At 34.3% G+C, this 20,420-nt stretch overlaps 1 protein-coding gene across 10 annotated transcripts in view; it reads right to left on the bottom strand.

The window, feature by feature from the left end:
- Positions 1-20,420, bottom strand: part of Tanc2 (tetratricopeptide repeat, ankyrin repeat and coiled-coil containing 2) — a 469,601-nt gene that overhangs the window by 331,617 nt on the left and 117,564 nt on the right. For all 10 annotated transcript variants that reach the window (XM_013067044.3, XM_013067047.3, XM_013067048.3 and 7 more), the window contains one exon: positions 18,363-18,434. In XM_013067044.3, the coding sequence (XP_012922498.1) occupies positions 18,363-18,434 (72 nt within the window). The remainder of the gene's footprint in view (positions 1-18,362; positions 18,435-20,420) is intronic.

The following is a 20,420-nucleotide window of genomic DNA, read 5'->3' as shown; positions in this document are numbered from 1 at the left end:
ATGAAACCATAAGAAGCACTAAGTATTCAACTGTTAGGGCTAGCTACACATTTTCACTGTTCTACTTCCTATCAATTATCTGGTTCTAGGTCATAATCTAATCCACAGGGATTTTCTGTGTCAGAGCAATATGTTGATCTACTACACTGATATCATGCTGATTAGACTTACTGAACAGGAAGCAGCAACTAATTTAGATACCTCAGTAAGGTGCTTACTGTAAAACTAGATGAATCTCAGGATAGATCTTTAGTGGGGGGTGGGGTATGCCAACCTCTGCAAATTACTATTTTCCTGCTTTGAAAAACAGCTTTTGGCTTACCCACAGGGTCTTAAAATGAAAAGCCTGACCATGTGGCAACATGTTACCATGTGACCCGGGCAGTCCACCATGAATTAAATACTTTTTGACCAACAAAGCAATACAATTGGATGCATCACTTCATCACTAAATGGAAGAAGTATACATGAGATAAGGCTTCAGCGGGTACTGAATCATAAGTAATTTGCATGAATGACCTAGATGCTTAGGGTTATTTCTGCTATACTGCTGCTTCTCTCTTAATTTGGATATATGATCTCAAGGAGAATTCTCTAAGACCGGGGTCGGGGGGGGGGTTGTTTAATGATGGTTCAATATGACATGTAGATGATAACACCACCATTACCTCACTACAGAGTTGTTCTGAAGGGCAGTGATGAAAAGAAACCACCCAGAGACGGATATTTGAGACGGGCACCTGGTTGTTCATTTTCTCTGTAAGGAAAAAATGACAGAGGTATTGTTGAAAACCAACCAACAGACAGTGTTTAATGGTTTGACTGGATATTCAGGACTTGGAAGAAAACAATTAGAAAAATGGTAACAAAGAGATCTGGGGATGAGGAATGTAGACAGATCACTTTGAAAGAGCACAAAATAGGAAGTAATCTATGCCCCATGTGAATGCCTGCCAAAGAGCAAACTCTGCAGTTAAGGGGGTGTTTAACCCAGACACAAGTCCTCCAAGTTATTCTATTTTTGCCCAGGGACTTATTAACAATGAGATGGGAGTTTATACATGTGCTCAGCAATATGGATTTCCATCACACAATACTATACTAATCTCACTATAGCCACAGCTGAGTGTCCAACCTGCCTACACACATGCACTGGGGAACAGCTTTGTAGACAGCCAATTACCTCTCTGTTCTTCTCTGGCCCTTGACAATTTCCTCTTTCTAATAAATGAACTAAAAATTTAAATTTGGATACATTAGATATCCATCATATCGACATTCATAGTGTGAAGCTTTTCCAAGCTGTCATAGTCTGCCCCCTTGTGGGAACCAACATTTTACTCTTTTTCTAGGAATAAAACATTAAATCCAAACTGCTCCTCAAACTGGGATATACAGGTATAGATATAGATACAGATAGGTATAGATATAGATACAGATATATATAGATATGTCTATATTTTATCCTATTCTATAATTTTCCCCATCTTGTTATCCAACTGCTTATGACCCTTTAAGATTTATAGTTTTTCAAAAATGATTTTTTTATTATCTCTTACTAGAAAAATTCAGATATTTTAACTTTCCATATTTTCAACATACCTTTTCCACCCTTGTTAGTTGCATGCTTTTATTTCTTTTCTTTCTAAATACTGATAAGCAAGGAGTGGCTTTTACAAGGTTTCTAGAGTTAGGCCAACTGTTATAATACTAAGTAGGATTTTAACATGTTCTGTCACAAAGTCTGCTTGGGACTGTATATTTCAAAAGCATAAGATGGTTCTAAATAATGACGAATCACTTTGTAAATTTAAACACTCACAGATAAGGAAATGGTAAAATAACTTATGTTATACCATTATATAGATGTTAAGAAATTAAGGGTTTCAGTATATTCTTGGAGGGATGGCCATGTTATACTGTTAATTTGAGAGAAAATAGAAAACAAAAAACTGCATTTCATTTTTAAAAAAAAAATCTTCAAACTAAGCCGAGAGCAGTGGCACACACCTGAATTGCCAGCCCTCTTGGAGGTTGAGGCAAAAAAATGGCAAGTTTGAGTCCAGCCTGGGCAACTTAGCAACTTAGAGAGACCCTCTCTTGATGAAAGAAATTAAAAACCAGAAAGGGCTAGGTATAGAGTACAGAATAGAGGCCCTGGTTAAAATCCTCAGGACCCCCCCCCACAAATCGTCAAAATAATTTATATGTGTATACATATATCCTTGTATATATCACTATGAGCTCAGAGAAAAATATGGAAGAATACAGTCTGTATATAGGTGATATTAGTTACTTTAATGCAGTGAAAGAGGAATTATTTGATAAAATGTAATTTTTAAAAATTCAATCAGATTATAGCACACATTTAAAAAATACAAGTATGACTAATACACCCCCCCCACACACAAATACATTCTGACGTGTCATAACAACCCAAAATGTAATAAGGAATTGTTGACTAGAGAGTGAATTTCAAGTTTAATTTTACCAAAAGAATGTCATAAAAAAGTTAAATTTCAGGAGAAATATAGGACTAGAAATAAAAACATTTCAGAAGGATTTATCACATAAGTTCAAATCTTCCAAGTACTATCTAACCAACAAATTCATATTTTAAGTACCAGAATGAAAGGTTCCAAATACACATTAACAACAACAGTGATTTTTAAAACCTCAGTGTGAATTAATATAAGCTGGAAGAGTATTCCTTTGAAAAATAATACTGACTTTACAGTACTACTCTATAAATTAAATGATTATGTGATGGCACCTACTCTATAATGTAATATATATATTATTAAATGTTAAATTCATTTTTTCTATTTATAAAGCAATTTAAATTGAACTTTAAATGACTTTTTATCTGAATGGTAAACTACTAAAATAACTAAACAATCCTATACGTTAGTGACACTACTATATTCTAACATTAAGATAAAAATGATACATTATTAACATAATTTTTATCACTCTATAAAATTAAACAAAGATGGCTCAATAAAGAAATTTTTGTAAATTTCCAGACCAAAGAATTATTTATATATGTTTCAGGAATATAACATCTCATATCTACTAAATATTTTACAAACTGCAAGTAAACAAAATCAGAATACAGTATATATCTGACAATTGAATCATACAGTATTACTAGAAAAACATTGGCATGTGTTAATCAATCAAGTGGGCTGCAAATCACAAGAATTATACAAAGCCAAACACCATATACATTTTCCCAATCTTTCCAACATGAATTGTTTCATGGGCATTATTATACTCATACAGATCTTGTATATCAGATCCTAACATCTGCATTATGGTATTTTCACAAAAATGAATCAGAACTGGGTTTCAACCCTATCACATTGGCTCATGCAATTATTTAGTATCTAGAACAAAATTAATTGTTTATATATATGATCTGTAATGAAAAAAAAATTTAATCCACAAAATAGAGCCAATATAACAACAAAAAATTATGAACTCAAGATTCCTGAAATAAAGAACCAAAATGCCTAGAATTCTAGAGCTCTCTTCACTATATTTAATGATCTAAATGCAAGGCATGAGTACTACATTAAATAAAAAGATAAAAAGAGAAAAACAGAGATCCAAAAGACAAATTAAGACAAAATACAATCCAGTTACATACAATGCGCTATTGGAAAGTAGAAAACAATCACCTAACTTGAAGAAGCCATAGTGGGATTAAACTAGAGCCATCAATTTTACAATCATATACAAAAGCCTCAGATCATAAAACAATAGACAACTGATGGTTCTGATAACCTGCTTACATTCAACAAATTTTCAGCACTACTTTATTTTTTCAGTTTCCAAAGCAACAGAAGTGAATACTAACTAGATCAATATTTTGCCTAGGCACATCCACATACCTTCCTGAGCATGCTAAGTGCAAGACATTCATTCATTCAACAAATACTGATAAATTTTTATATGCCTGTGTCCTAGGACTACAGTGTCCTAGGAAATTCCTGCTCACGTGAAACCTTATTCCTAGTAGTTGAGATGACAATAAGTAATTAATTACACAAACAACTGAATTTCAGATAGTGACTGAGTATTATGAAGGCGAGTGTTGGGTGTTTAGGTATGATGGTCACAGAAAGCCTTATTTTACCTGAGTAGAAATCTACAGCCTTTCATGCAGGAAAGAGCTTTGCTAAGAAAACACTATGAATATATTTGAGCAAAAAGGCCAGCACAGTTGAAACAAGATAGATAAGGGAGGAAGTGATAGGACTAGAGTTAGAGTACTGGGAAAAAGGCAAATCAGGAAGGATCATATAGGAAATGATAAAGACCTTAGAGCTTTTTTTTCTAACTTTTATTAGTATATGTTGCAGTAAATAACAATTACATTCATTGTAGGAAATTGGCACATGTACATAACATATTTCAATTCCCTTCTTCCCCCCACCTCCTTCCACACTCTTTTATTTTTCCAGCAACAGATTCATTGTATTTATAAGACCATATAAAGTTAATTATCATATATAGACACTATACAGAGTAATAGGCCTAAGAACATATAATACATGAAGGACAATTGTACTAAGTGAAGATATACTTTCAGATACATTATCTGCACTGGATTATAATCTTTTTCTCTCTTTTTGTTCCTATCATGTCTTTTATCTCATATTTTACATACATACATACAAAAATACATGCATATATAGAGACTGACACAGAGAGAGATTTTCATATATGAGAAACCATGTGATATTTAAGCTTCTGTTTCTGAGTTACTTCACTTAACACTTCGGTCTCAAGGTACAACCATTTGCCTACAAATGACTCAAGTTGCTTCTTCTATTTTTCTTTTTCTTTTGACTTTGTGAAATAGGGTCTTCCTGGTAGTTCTGGCTGGTCTTGAACTTGTTATGCAGCTCAGGTTGGCTTCGAACTCACAGTGATCCTTCTGCCTCAGCCTCCTGAGTACAAGGATTACAGGCATACACCACTGCACTCAGCTAAATTTATCCTTCTTTATGGCAGAGTAGTATGCCATTATGTATGAATAACACATTCTTAATTCATTCATCTGTTGACAGAGATACAAGCTATGTACAAGATTTAGTTACTGTGCTGCTATAAATATGGGTATGCATACATTACTCTGGTATGATGTCTTTAACTCTTTTGGGAGGATACCTAGAAGGGGAATAGCTGGGTCAAATGGACTCTCTACTTTTAGTTTTTTGGGCAATCTCCATACTGATTTCCATAGTAGTTGTATCACTTTACAGTCCCACCAACAATGGAGAAGGGTTCCTTTTCCCCCCCAAAAGCTTCAGCAGCATTTGTCATTGGTTGATTTATTTGATTTGATTTGATTGGTACATTTTAGGTATACAATATAATGACATTCATGATTGGTTATTTGTACCTTTACATAATATATCTTGGTTGTTATTTTTTCCCCATTCCCCTGCCCTCCCTTCAACCCCTCCACCCCTCCCTATTTAAAAAGACTTTGTTTCAATTTTTTCATTTTCTTGTATTAATTCCCTTCCCTTCTTTCCTTTCCCCTAGCCCTCCTATTTCCCCTTCCCCTTTGAACCTTTTCTTCCTATTTCGCATTATCTATTATGCCTTTTGATCTTTATTTACACTTTCAGTTTCTCACACCAGAGAAACTATTCAGTATTTACACATCTGTTCTATTTATTTCACTTCAGAGTATGGCCTCAATGTGCATCCATTTAGCTATAAATGTCTCTAATTTCTCATTCTTTATGGCTGAGTAGTACTCTTTTTTTTTTTTGGTACCGGGGATCAAACTCCGGTCCTTGCGCTTGCGCAGCAGGTGGCAAAACCACTGAGCTAAATCCCCAGCCCCCATTTTGTATTTTTAAAAAAACACATTTTCTTTATCCAGTCTCCAGCTGATGGGCAATTGGGCTGTTTCCAAGTTTTAGCTATTACAAACTGTGCTGCTATGAACATGGGTGCACATATATCACTGTGGTATGATTCTTTTCTTTTGGGAAGATACCCAGAAGGAGAATAACTGGGTCAAATGGGATCTCTAATCCTAGTTCTTTGAAGTATCTCCATACTGATTTCCAAAGTGGTTGCACCAGTCTACACTCCCACGAACACTGGAGCAGGGTTCCTTTTTCCCCACAGCCCTGCCAGCAGTTGATTTCATGATAGCAGGAATAACGTCCTTCACAATAGCATCCAAAAAATGAAATACTTAGGAATCAACCTAACAAAAGAAATCAAAGACCTCTACTTGGAAAACTATAGCACTCTGAAAAAAGAGATCAAAGAGGATATCAGAAAATGAAAAGACATCCCTTGCTCCTGGGTAGGAAGAACCAATATAGTGAAACCATACTTCCAAAACTTCTATATAGATTCATTGCAACCCCAATTGAAATTCCAACAGCATACTTCACAGACCTTGAGAAAACAATCCAAAAATTCATATTGGTTTGTTTCTTGATGGGAGCCATTCTTTCTACAGTAAGATGAAATCTCAGCATTGTTTTAATTTGCATTTCTTCAATGGCCAGCAATGTTGAACATTTTTTCATGTATTCTTGGCCATTTGTATTTCTTCATCTGAGAAGTGTCCGTTCATTTCAGATGCCCATTTTTTAATTGGGTCTTCAAACTTTGAGAAGTCTAATTTTTTTTTAGTTCTTTATATATTCTAGATATTAGTCCTTTGTCCGAGGAGTAGCTGGAAAAATTATTTTCCAATTCTGTAGGTTGTCTCTTCACTGTTAATGTTTTCCTTTCCTGTGCAGAAGCTTTTTAATACGATGTGATCTCATTTGTTAATTCTTGGTATTATTTCTTGTGTGACAGGGTTTTGTTCAGAAAGTCTTCGCCTATGTCTATGTCTTCAAGAGTTTTACCTATTCTGTCTTCCAGCAGGTGTTTCTGTTCTAATGTTTAGATCTATGATCCATTTTAGTTTTAGTTTAGTGCATAGTGAGAGATACAGGTCTAAGTTTGACCTTCAGTGTATGGACAGTCAGTTTTCCCAGCCCCATTTCTTAATTCCTCCAGTGAAGGGATTTGGCCCCTTTGTCAAAAATAACATAGCTATGGAGCTTATTGTCAATGTAAGGAGCCAATAAAACAATTTTTCAATTTTGGAGAAATACATTATGTAATTAGTTTTAAAAGAGCACAACTGCTATCCAATGCAAAAACAGACTGTGAGTAAAAATGGAAATGGTAAGATAGGTTAGTATGCCATAGTAAAGGAAAGAAGTTATGGTAGTTTAGATTAATAGTTGGTATACTAAATGATGGTAATTTAGAAATAACATAGCTGGGCATGGTGGCACACATCTGTAATCCCAGCACTCAGGAGGTTGAGGTAGGAAAACTGCTGTGAGTTTGAGGCCAGCTGGGGCTACATAGTGAGTTCAAGACCAGCCTAAACTTACACAGCAAGACCCTGTTTCAAAAAAAGGCAAAAAATTAAAAATTTTAAAAATGAAAATAAAAAAAGGACTGGGGATGGAGCTCAGTGTGAAGGCCCTGGGTTCCATCCCAGTACTGAAAAAAAAGAACTTTTTAGAAACTACATAGCAGTATGGAAATAACAAAAATTCAGTTTATAAGGAAGAAATCTTTAAAGCACCGTAAAACAAAACAAAATGCTAATACTTGAGAAAAATTTTAGGAAAGCCATGGAAAACAAAAACTAAATGCAATTTGATTGAGGAAGTATATCCCAGAGCATGTACAGGAAGGTAACTGTGATCCTAGAATGTTTCCAGGACTTCATTTACGGGCAGAAGCAAGAAATGCAAGGAGCAGAAGCACCAAGGAAAAGCAATCTGAGAAAGTAGAGTGTAAATAAATACCCAGGCCATCTCCTGCATATAATGTGATAAGAAGAAGACATCAGAAGTCCCTGCCCCTACACTGGAGTAATAAGCATTGGTATGTTTAAATCAAAATACACTGTACCTAAGAATCATATTAGAGACCAACATAGTTGTATTAATACACAAGGGAGAAAAAGACCCTCATGACCAGAAGGCAAGACACTGGCACACTCAACCAGATACCTTATATGATCTCTATTATTGGAAGAAATAAATACCAAATACAAACTGGAGCCACAATCAGAGCAAATTTTCAGGTAGCATGCACTTATACAGGGTATTAGTTGTGTAGAATCAGTATTTATTCTGAATGGATTATCATCAATCTTACTTGATTGATATTTGTGGCATCCTAATTAATCAATGTTTTTAGTATAATCGCTCCAGACAGGCAAACACAGTATTATAACAAAATTGGAAGGGCTTTGGATCTAGGTTAAGATGGAGTAAGCATACCCCACTGTAATTAAATGTTAACTAAAGCCCCTGAATGAAAATGAAAACCCTGTAAAAATAAGGCAGCAAACTGAGGACCTACAAAAGAAATAAGCAAACTGTGAAAGAAAACCAAAATTTGAAACACCACCAATTCAGTGATAAGTTTCCTGTTGTTTTCTATGTCCTGAAAACTCCCACTCTGAATTTAAATACTAAAACTATGTACCAAGAACAAACAAAAGTGAATACAAGGTAAATTTTCTCTTTTAGTTAGGAAGTGAAAAGGTGAAATTTCTCTATCAGACTGATAATAGGGGAAATCCCCTAGCTTTTTCTCTTTTTAGCTTTCTCTTCCTGCCCTGCCCCCAAGTAAGTCCATTTCACAAATGCCAGCTATGGCTAAAGAGACAAAAATTAGAGAGGGAAATTCTTCATAACTAAAGGACCAATGACATGAGGAATGTGTGAGAACTACAAGGAGAAACAGACAAGTTCACACTTATAATCTGAAATGTCAATATTCCTCTTTTAATAATTGACAGAACAAGCAGGCAGAAAATCAGCAAGGAGATAGAAAACTTGAACAACACTATCAATCAACTTGGCCAGATTGGCATTTGTAGCATCTTTCACACCAAAATAGTGTAACACACCTTCTTGTTAACTGCTTACTTAACATTTATTCTAGTAGGGCATGGTGTACGTGCTTGTAATCCCAGCACTCTAGGAGGATGAGGCAGGAGGATTAAAAGTTTGGCCCCAGCCAGGGCAATTTAGCTAATTCACATCTCAAAAATAAAAATAAATTAAAAATTTTTAAAGGGGCTAAGGATGAGCCCAGTGTGAAAGACCTAGCTTCAATCCCCAGTACAGTCTACCCCTTCCCAAATTAGAATAGATCATTTCCAGGACCATAAAATAAGGTTTAGTAAATTTAAAATGATTCAACTCATAAAAATTATGTTCTCTGACCACAAAGAAATTAGTAATCAATGAAAGATACCTGAAAAATTTCCAAATGAATGAAAACTGTACCAATGTACTTCTAAATAACACAAGTCAAAGAAGGGATAATTTGGGTTTAATGAAAATATTACTTATCAAAAGCTATGAAAAACAGCCACTGCAATTCATAGAGGAAAATTAATAGCACTAAACTTGTATACAGAACTAGAAAAGAACATTATCGATGACCCCAGCTTCTACCTTAAAATACAGAAAGGAGAGAAAATTAAACCCAAAGCAGGCAGAAGGACATAATAAAGAATACAGTGAACCAGAAAAGTGATATATAAAAAGAATAAATATTGAAAGTAATTCTGTGAGATCTATAAAATTGACTAAAATTTTGTCCAGAAGGATTACTGCAAAAAGAAAAAAATACCCACATTACCAAAATCAGGTGTGAGAGAGGTGATTTCACCACAAATTCTAGACATATTGAAATAGTACTCAAGAAGAAGCAGAGCCAGGCATATTAGTGCATGCCTGTAATCCCAAGTATTAGGGTGACTGAGGAAGGAGGATTGCAAATTCAAGGTCAGCCTAAGCAACTTAGGGTCAATGGTAGAGTGCCCCTGGGTTTAATCCTTAGTTCCACAAAAAGAAAAAAAAAAAGGAAGAAAAAAGAAAAATAAATAGATAATTTAAACAGTCCTATATTTACTAAAGAATTTGAATTTGTATTTAAAAAATCTCCCAGCAAAGAAAATTCCAGATCCAGATGAACTCAAGAGACTATCAGTTAAGGATGAAACAATACCAATTCTACACAAAACATTCCAGGTAACTAAAGAAGAAAAAAAGCCTCTCAATTTTCAGCTTTTGAGACCAGCACTGCCCTGATACTAAAATGAGACAAAACATTATAAGGAAACTATAAAGATCAAAATCTCACATGGATGTAAAACTAATTTAAATTCTTAGCAAATCAAATCCATCAACCATACAAAAATCAAGCTACAGACCAGATTTCCCTGCCCTGCTTTAGTACACTGTTTCCCTATCATAATGATCTAAATCAAATAGATAATGAAAACATTTGTTTCCACACACTGACAAAAACTGATAAGGTTTATTATTCGAGGTGACTGGCATGGATGTCAGCTACAGTGGGCTCCCAGGAAAGACTGAGGACTTATTCTAACATCTCCTTCTCTATGCATTATTTGTTTTCCCCAAAGTTCAGAACTTTATTTTGCTTATTATTGTAAACATTTATTATTAATTCAACTCTGACCCATTCATTAGTTGCACAAAACTTTCAAAACTATGTTAGATTTCTATCAATCTAAAGAAAAATTTTCTGAAGTCTTCTAACATTTCCTAAACTGGACTGGTGGATCTCTATCCTTATCTTTACATTGTCATCCTGAAAAACTTTTCTCCTTTACTGACTTTCTTATTTCCTATAACTCATTTTTCTCATTAGATGGGGTGTGAGGAGGTTTCCTAAAGAGGAGTTGGGGACCCTAACTCACCCCACCCATGGAGTAGGTTCTAGGTTCCCAACTTACATCACAGAGAAGACTTTCAGAATGTGTCAGTGAAAAGCATAGACAGATTTATTAGATAAAGTTTAAAATGTACATACTCAAAAGAAAATACAGTGCAGACTCTTAAGAGAGTAGCACATTGCAGTCTTTGGGTGGGAGTATTTACGTGGTTTTGGGGGTGTCAAGATGGGTGATCTGGAATGTATGTTGCTAGTATCAGGTTATCTGTTACAGATACCGAATGTAAGCCATTTGAATGTATTTGAAGTTTGGAGATGTGGTATCCAATAAATAGTACTCTTTCCTTGGGGCTGAAGTCTGGAATTTATCAATCTACACTATCAGAGGAAGAGTGCAGGCTCCATTTATAGGTGAAAAGCACAGGCCCAACCTACACAAGAAATATATCAGAGCCCAAATTACAGAATTATGTATTTTTAATACTGTTAGGATTTTTTTGGGGGGGGGGGATGAGTTTCCTGGAAGAAAAAGAAGGCATCATGACTTCAGATAACTTTGTGTCCTGAAGCTGCAGTTTTCTTAAAAGTATAATTTTAAAATTACAATTCTTCTTGTCTCTTTTCTAGCATTATTTTTTTTCTATCCTAGTTTAATTTCTTTTCTTCTATTTGGCTGATTTTCTCATTTTGATAGCTCAAATCCTCTAAAAGATTAATAAGAAAGGGTATGACGCAGGCAGATTGTTTTTGACAACTTGTATGCCTTAAAATATTTTTACTTTTTGGGGGAGGGTGACACAACAGCGATCGAACCTGGGGGCTCACCCACGCTAGGCAAGTGCACTATTACTGAGCAACACACTCAGCCATTTTTATTTACTTTGAAACAGGGTTTTGCAAAGTTGCCTAAATTGGCCTTAAGCTTGTGATTCTCCTATCTCAGTCTTTTGAGAACCTGAGACTACAGGAGTACACCACCATGTCAGGCTTGAATTTAAACTTATATCTAATTAATAGTTTCAATGCAGCTGAAACTCTAAGATTAAAATTATTTTCTTTCAAAAATTTGAAGATAATGCTTTCTTCAGTTTCCAATGCTACCATTAAGAAATCCAAAACTAACTGATTTCTGTTATTTTGTAACAAGAAAAGATTTTTTTTCCCTCTCTGGAACTATGAAAGATCTTTTAGGCTTCAGTGACTGGAAATTTTACAGCAATTTGCCTTACTTTGTGTCTCTTTTCATCCATTGTCCATGTGACCATTTTAATCAGGAAACTTGAATTCTTTATACAAGAAAATTCTCATCATTTTGTTGATGACTGTTTCCCCATTTTCTCTGCTCTTTCAAGAACTACTACTATTTGAGTAATAAAATTCCTAGATAGTTCCTGTGTGTTACTTAACATTTTGCTTCTTTTCTCTATCACTTTGGTCCTTTTGCAGTACTTTTTCAGATTCCTTCAATATTAATTTCTAATACTTCTATGGAGCTTTGATTTCTGCTATGAGAATTTCAATATTTAGGAGCCATTTTAAAAAGGCATCACTGTTTTAGAGTATCTCCTTGTTCCTGTATTTTTTTTTCTCTCTCTTTTGTTTTTTTTTTTGGTACTGGGGATTGAACTCAGGTCCTTGTGCTTGTGAGGCAGGTAAACTAAATCCCTGAGCTAAATCCCTGACCCTGCATATTTCTTACTTCTGTGTGGATAATAGTAGTTCTATTATTTTCTCTGCAAAACTTGTAAGTTGCTTTGTTTAATTTCTATATTCACACATTAGAGGGTTTCTTCAAATATATAACAATCCTTACTTAGCTGCTCATATTTAAGAGGATAGGGCTATAAAGTTGAGTGGGAGTTTTGATACCTGAAGCAATCTTAGCTAGGCTATTTAAGGAATCTGGTGAGTATATTTGTATGTCTCTTTTCAGTCAGATACCTAAGAAAAGATTTTTCCAACCTCTTGTCTAGAATTTAAAGACCTAGCTGGCATTAACCTGAGTATTTAGAATAAAGATAGGAGAAAAAAGCCAATGTCCAACTTTCCTGTTTCCCTCAACCGTGCTTGGTGTCTCCCAATCTAGAGAGTCTGTTTTCTCCCCTTTCCAAAGAAGAAATCTGAGGCCTTGACAAAGCTAGAGGTGAAAAATTAAGCATTTTCCCAGCTGCCTGGTTACCTAGGTTTTAGAGGAGTTCCCTGGAACCCAAAACTTTTTCAACAGACTTTTAATCAAGTCTCCTTTCATCTCCATTTCCACATGCTGTCTGTCATTCTTCAACTTTTTGAGACTTCTACAGAGTAAGTCAGATTGTTTTGTAGATTTCCACTGCTACTGAATTTAGAGTTAAATTTTCAATTATTCATACACCCTAGTTTCTAAAATTAGGTGTCTCCTCTCCAGGCCCTCTTTACTGAGCTTTCAATGAGTTTTTTAAATGGATGAGTAGAACTAGTGGCTCACCCATATTTTACTCCTAACATTACCTGTTTCTGATTCATTTCATTATAATTTTTTTAACTCTTTCATTTGAATAAAGATATATTATGAAAAAAATCTCTTAAGAAGGTAAGAAACATGCTTTTACTATTAATTAACTCAGAAAATGATTTCATTCCTGATTACATGAAATTGAGATCAGAGAGCTGTGTTTGGATCATGGAAATCAGCTTTTATTTTTGAAGTTCATCATTTGTTACTAAAATCCAATTATACTTACTAATCTGAAAACTATTTTAACTCTTTATGATGAATATCTAAGGGATAAGATCAATTAATAATTTCACATATCTATCATGTACAGGCACAAATTCCCTACGATGAGTGTTATCATTATGTATACCTGAAATGTACCAATAAATGTTTTGCTATAAAAATAATAATTTCACATACCTATATTTGTAACATTTAATTAAAATTAGCATTTAATAATCATTACAATTTTGTATTAATTTTACTTTCAGGGTTTTACATACATGATCATTTTCTTAATTTCTTTTTTATATTAAAATGTTTATAGGGAAGAGCGAGAAAGTAAATTCCTAACATTTATATTACATGCATAATATTTAAGGATGAAAGTGTTGGTATAAGTTAAAATTTCCAAAATAACTCAAGTATATTATTTCTTTTTATTCTTTTAACAAAAAAATTCTGGAAGAATAGTGCAGCTCTAAAGCTTGGGAAAAGAAAGTTGGAGAAAACGGGTAACAAAATTATGAAGAAAACGAATATAGAACTTTTATAGGTTAAAAACACTGCACATTTATTAATGAAACTTTATTTTATTTTAGTTGTTAGTAAAGATTCTCTGAAAGCCAAACTCAGTTAATAATGGTCTGAAAGGATTTTCATCACTTGTGTTCTCAACTCTCATTCTTTTAGGGATAAATTTATTGATTTCACAGCATTTATTTAGTGACAACTATATTTCAGATATTTATTCTTAGCACTGAGGACACAACAGTAAACAAAACAAACAAGCTCTGCTATCATAGAATATTCATTCTATTTTTTTATTAAATTCTTTTATTGGTACATTGTAGGTATATAACACAATCACATTTCTCATTGGGAATTGTACCTTTACATAATGCATCTTGGTTCTTATTTTTTCCCCATTCCTAGCCCACCCTTCCCTATTTACAAAGACTTTATTTCCATTTTTTCCATTTCTCATCATTTTTCCTTTCCCTTCTTTACTTTCCCCTGCCCCTCCCACTATCCTCCCTACCCCTTTGGACCTTTTCTTCCTATTTTGCATTATTGATTGTTCATTCTAATCACTGGTACATTTTAGCTATACAATATAACGACACTCATCATTGGAAATTTGCACCTTAACATAGTCTCTCTTGGTTCTTATTTTTCACCCTTGCCCAGCCCTCCCTTCAACCCCTCCATTCCTATTTACAAAGATTTTGTTCCTATTTTTCCATTTTCTCATATTAATCCTATTCCCTTCTGTCCTTTCCCCTAGCCCTCCCACTTCCTTCCCCTTTGCCCCTTTTCTTCCTATTTCACATTACCTATTACAACCCCAGAGCTCATACAAGGGAGGAAATTATAAAGATCAGATCAGAAATCAATGCAATGGAGACTAAGAGAACAATACAAAAAAAATCAATGAAGCCAAAAGTTGGTTCTTCAAAAGAATCAACAAAATTAACAAACCTTTAGCCAACCTTGTCAGAAAACTGAAAGGCCCAAATCTATGCAATTAGGAATGAAAAGGGTGAAATCACAACAGACCCAGCAGAAATCCAGAGGATCATCAATACCTACTTCCAGAACCTATATGCCAATAAGATGGACAACACAAAAGAAACGGACAGATTCCTAGATACATATGAATTACCAAAGTTGAACGAAGAAGACCTAAAACTTCTGAACAACCCAATATCAACCAATGAAATTGAAAATGTAATTAAAAACTTATCAGCTAAGAAAAGCCCGGGCCCTGATGGTTTCACTGCTGAATTCTACAAGACATTTAGAGAGGAACTGCTGCCACTACTGTTTAAACTCTTCAGTGAAATTGAAAGGGAAGCAATACTCCCAAATTCATTCCTGGAAGCAAGCATCACCTTGATCCCCAAAGCAGAGAAAGACCCAACCGAAAAGGAGAACTATAGGCCAATCTCACTAATGAACATAGATGCAAAAATCCTTAATAAGATACTGGCAAACAGAATGCAGAAGATCATCAAGAAGATCATACACCCTGATCAAGTGGGATTCATCCCAGGGATGCAGGGATGGTTCAATATACGAAAATCAATCAATGTAATACACTATATCAATAGAGCCAAGGACAAAAACCATGATTATCTCCATAGACACAGAAAAAGCATTTGACAAAATCCAACTGCATTTATGATAAAAACCCTACAAAAAATTGGAATAGATGGTCTCTACCTCAAACTGATAGAAGCCATCTATGAAAAACCAACAGCCAATATCATACTAAATGGTCAAAAACTGAAATCCTTCACACTAAAATCAGGAACAAGACAAGGATGTCCACTATCACCACTCTTGTTCAATAGTGTTCTGGAAACATTAGCCACGGCAATTAGACAAGAGAAAGAAATAAAAGGAATAAAGATAGGAAATGAAGAAGTCAAATTGTCATTATTTGCAGATGACATGATACTCTATATAGAAGACCCCAAGAACTCCACCAAAAGTCTTCTAGACTTAATAACCAAATTCAGTCAAGTAGCTGGTTACAAGGTCAACACACAAAAATCAATAGCTTTCCTCTACACCAATGACAGACTCACTGAGAGACAAATAGGGCAAATAATTCCTTTCACAATAGCATCCAAAAAACTGAAATTCCTAGGAATCAACCTAACAAAAGAAATCAAAGACCTCTTCTCTGAAAACTATGGCACTCTGAAAAGAGAGATTGAAGATGATATCAGAAAATGGACAGACATCCCCTGCTCCTGGGTAAGAAGGATTAATATAGTGAAAATGGCCATACTTCCAAAACTGCTATATAGATTTAATGCAATTCCAATTGAGATCCCAGCAGCATACTTCATGGACCTTGAGAAAACAATCCAAAAATTCATCTGGAACAAGAAGAGACCCAGAATAGCAAAAGCAGTTCTAGGTAACAGAGACATGCCAGGGGGTATCACAATCCCCAACCTGCAACTATACTACAAAGCTACTGTGATTAAAAAAACAGCATGGTACTGGCAAAGAAACAGACCTGAGGACCAGTGGAACAGATTAGAAGATGCAGAAACAACGCCAGACACACTCAGCCATCTCATCTTCGATAAAGGAGCCAAATACCCTCACTGGAGGAAAGATAGCCTCTTTAATAAATGGTGCTGGAAAAATTGGGCTTCAACTTGCCAAAGATTAAAACTAGAGCTATATCTCTCACCATGCACTAAACTAAAATCAAAATGGATTAAAGATCTAAATATTAAAATAGAAACTCTGAACCAGTTGGAAAAGAGGTTAGGTAGAACCCTTGAAGACATCAGTGTAGGAAAAGATTTTATGAACAAAACCTCAGTTGCCCGTGAACTAGCACAAACAATCCACAAGTGGGATCTCTTCTTATTAAAAGGCTTCTGCACAGCAAGAGAAACCACCAGCAGTGTGAAGAGACAACCCACAATGTGGGAAAAAAATCTTCACCTGCTCTTCCTCAGACAAAGGTCTACTATCTCGTATCTATAAAGAACTTAAAAAGATCAGACCTCCCAAATTTAAAGACCCAATCCCAAAATGGGCATCTGAAATGAACAGACATTTCTCAGACAAAGAAGTAGAAATAGCAAATAAATACATGAAAAAATGTTCAACATCACTGGTCATTCGAGAGATGCAAATGAAAACCACGCTGAGATTCCACTTCACTCCAGAAAGAATGGCTGCTATCATGAAATCAACCAATAACAAATGCTGGTGGGGCTGTGGGGAAAGAGGAACCCTGCTCCACTGCTGGTGAGAGTGTAGACTGGTGCAAGCACTGTGGAAATCAGTATGGAGATACCTCAAAGAACTAGGACTGGAAGTCCCATTTGACCCCGCTATTCCACTGCTGGGGATCTTCCCCAAAGAATTAAAAGAATCATACCACAGTGATATATGTGCGCCCATGTTCATAGCAGCACAGTTTGTGATAGCTAAAACTTGGAAACAGCCCAAATGCCCATCAACTGGAGACTGGATCAGAAAAATGTGTTTTTTTTTATAAAAGAGAGTACTACTCAGCCATAAAAAATGAGAAATTAGAGGCATTTATAGCTAAGTGGATGCACATTGAGGCGATACTCTTAAGTGAAATAAATAGGACACACATGTATAAATACCAAATAGTTTCTCTGGTGTGAGAAACTGAAAGGGTAAATAAGGAATATTCATTCTATTTTGAACAGAGCATATAAACAGTAAATACAAAGGTGATAATTACTACGAAGAAAAGGAATATAGAGATGGAGAATGGTCATGCAATTTAAATAGGCTGCTTAGGAAAGTCCTATCAGAGGATCAGAAGATTTCACTGACATGAAATGTTTTTACACTTGTCACTTCAAAAAATTAAGTCAAAAGGCTATAATAATAAATTTTAATTAGAAAAGAAAAATTAGTAGAAAGATCCTAAAATAATACAACACCTCTACCATTTTTCTGAGAGAACTAAGACAATATATATTACAATGATGAAATAAAAAATTTGAACCAATGATATTGCTGAAAATTTACTTTTGGTTACATTCCCAAATTGCTATCTAGACATACACCACTATGCTTCAAAATTTCTTAAATCTTTTTTTTCCCCCAGTACCAGGGATTGAACTCAAGACCTTGCACTTGCAAGGCAGGCGCAACACCACTGAGCAAAAACCCCAGCTCTTAAACCTTAATATCATCTTTAAAATGACATGAAACCACTTTTTAATTTCTTGTATCTTGAATAAATATTATATAGAAATTTTAATTACATCATTTATATCCTACATGAGAAACTAGAATACCTCAAGTAGATCCAACACAAATCTCAGCCTTTAAATTAAGGACTAGAAAGGAATAGGTGACATTTTAAAATTTATACCTTGCCCAGAGCGGCCTTGGCGAGAATCGACACTTGACTGTCTTCGATCGGGTGGTTCCTCGCTCCCTCCATCTGCATAAAATTAAAAAGAGCATAACCAAATATATAATGAGATTGACATTTCTGTCTAGTGCCATCTACATCTTATAACTACTGTATCTATCATCTGCTTTCATTTCTTATGATCTGGGTCATTAAAATATTTGAGAATTTTCTCTACAAAAACCAATGGTTCTTACTCCTATTCTTGTAGGGATAGTTTACATTCTGGCCTAAAAATCTAATGAAAGTACAAGTGTTTTTCCCCTCCACCATATATAGTATACTCTACTTAACATATAATGAAGTAATTTTATCAACTCAAGTTCATTCACTGAATTCCAGTTTATAAGCTCTAATTTAAAGCAATATCTAAACAAATGACAACTGCTTAATTATCTAAAGTACATCAAATAATCCAATCCTTAGGACTGTATATTTTACTATCATAAATGTCATTTATACATTTTATAAGATATTATTCTTTGTAAATAAAGTAGGGACAGTAAAGCAGAAAGCAGTACTTTGAAAATGTCTAAAGACATATCTAAGATTTTTTTTTAAATGAGACCAAATGAAGGTAAAACTTTAACATAGCAGTCTAAATGCTTATACATTTATTTTAACATTAGTCAAGTTTAAAGTGTATTAAAAACTTAACAATTTCCTTTATGCTTTCTTTTATACAACCACTTAGCTTATTCTTATAGAAGAAGTAGTAGCTTACAGTTCAACAAGGTCTACTCTTATGCTGTCATCTACTTATAGTTTAATTTTTGCCATAGACTCGTGTATTGACATACGATGTCTCTTTTTAGACATATAGCTCTTTTAATTCATCATTGATATAAAATTTTCTTTTTAATTTAGTTAATACACATGAGGCTTAGCAAAAATTGAATTCATTTATCGAGTATACTTTTCAAGTACTCTGTATTTTACAGAGGCCTTAGCTAGCAAATATAGGGTCATTCAGTTAATTGATTCCAAAAATATAGTGACAGTCTAAAATAGTACATAAATTCACAGAAAATGTTCATATCTGAGTCCAGTATGACCTTGGCAACTTCATAAAACATCCCACTAATTTAGTCACATTTGCAAAATAATTTAGCAAAAAGAAAATACTCAGCGACAGGCAGCTATGTGCTTCACTGTAGCATGCAAATACTTTTAAAATACAAATCAGTTTAAATATTATTTTGATTCTGCTGTTACTAAATTATTACACTTGAATATAATTAGATATGTGAACAAAATAACATACTATATGAAATACAAAGGTAAGAATTTTTCCTTTGACATGTGAAACAGAAATGAAAGAAAAAATCTACCTGTGCATTATCACACCTTAATGAGTGATCTGCCTCTGTTGAAATTAAAAATTTTAACTCTTCAATTTCATATTCCAAGTAAGTAATTCTGTAATTTATATGAATTCTTTTTCTAAGACTTAATATTTTAACTGGACCAAGTCAAATCTAATTTTTAGGTTTTCAAACCCTCTACGATTTTTTTCCTTGTACTTTTATAAATTAATATCCAAAAGATCAAAAAACCCTTAAAGTATGCCCTTTTTAATAATATTTAAGAACAGAGAGATAGGCAGCCAACAGTTAATACCTATTATCTATCAAGTATATACATATATATTATATATATATACACACACATGAAGTAAAAATCTATTTCACAGATGAAGACACTGAAACTCATGGTGACTAAATGGAATCAAATGACAAAACCAGTAAGATGAAACTATATTTTAATCCAAGGCAGTATACCTCAATATATCTCTAATATTAATTTGTACTCAAATTCAATTGTTGAATTTACTAATGTTTTCATTTCATTTTATTCACATAAAAGTATCTTCAAAGAGTACAATTCAGTAACTACAGTAGTTCCTTTACAGAATACAGGCTTTCTAAAATAAGTTATGAAGGGCCAGGGATTTAGCTCAGTGGTTCCTCTGCCTGCCTCACAACCACAAGGTCTCGAGTTCAATCCCTGGTACCA

The sequence above is a fragment of the Heterocephalus glaber genome, unplaced genomic scaffold, assembly GCF_053883595.1.
Source record: "Heterocephalus glaber isolate CG9 unplaced genomic scaffold, H.glaber_assembly_v1.0 deba00001124, whole genome shotgun sequence".
Classification (NCBI taxonomy): Eukaryota; Metazoa; Chordata; class Mammalia; order Rodentia; family Bathyergidae; genus Heterocephalus; species Heterocephalus glaber.
This window is presented reverse-complemented; position numbering and strand designations above follow the sequence as displayed.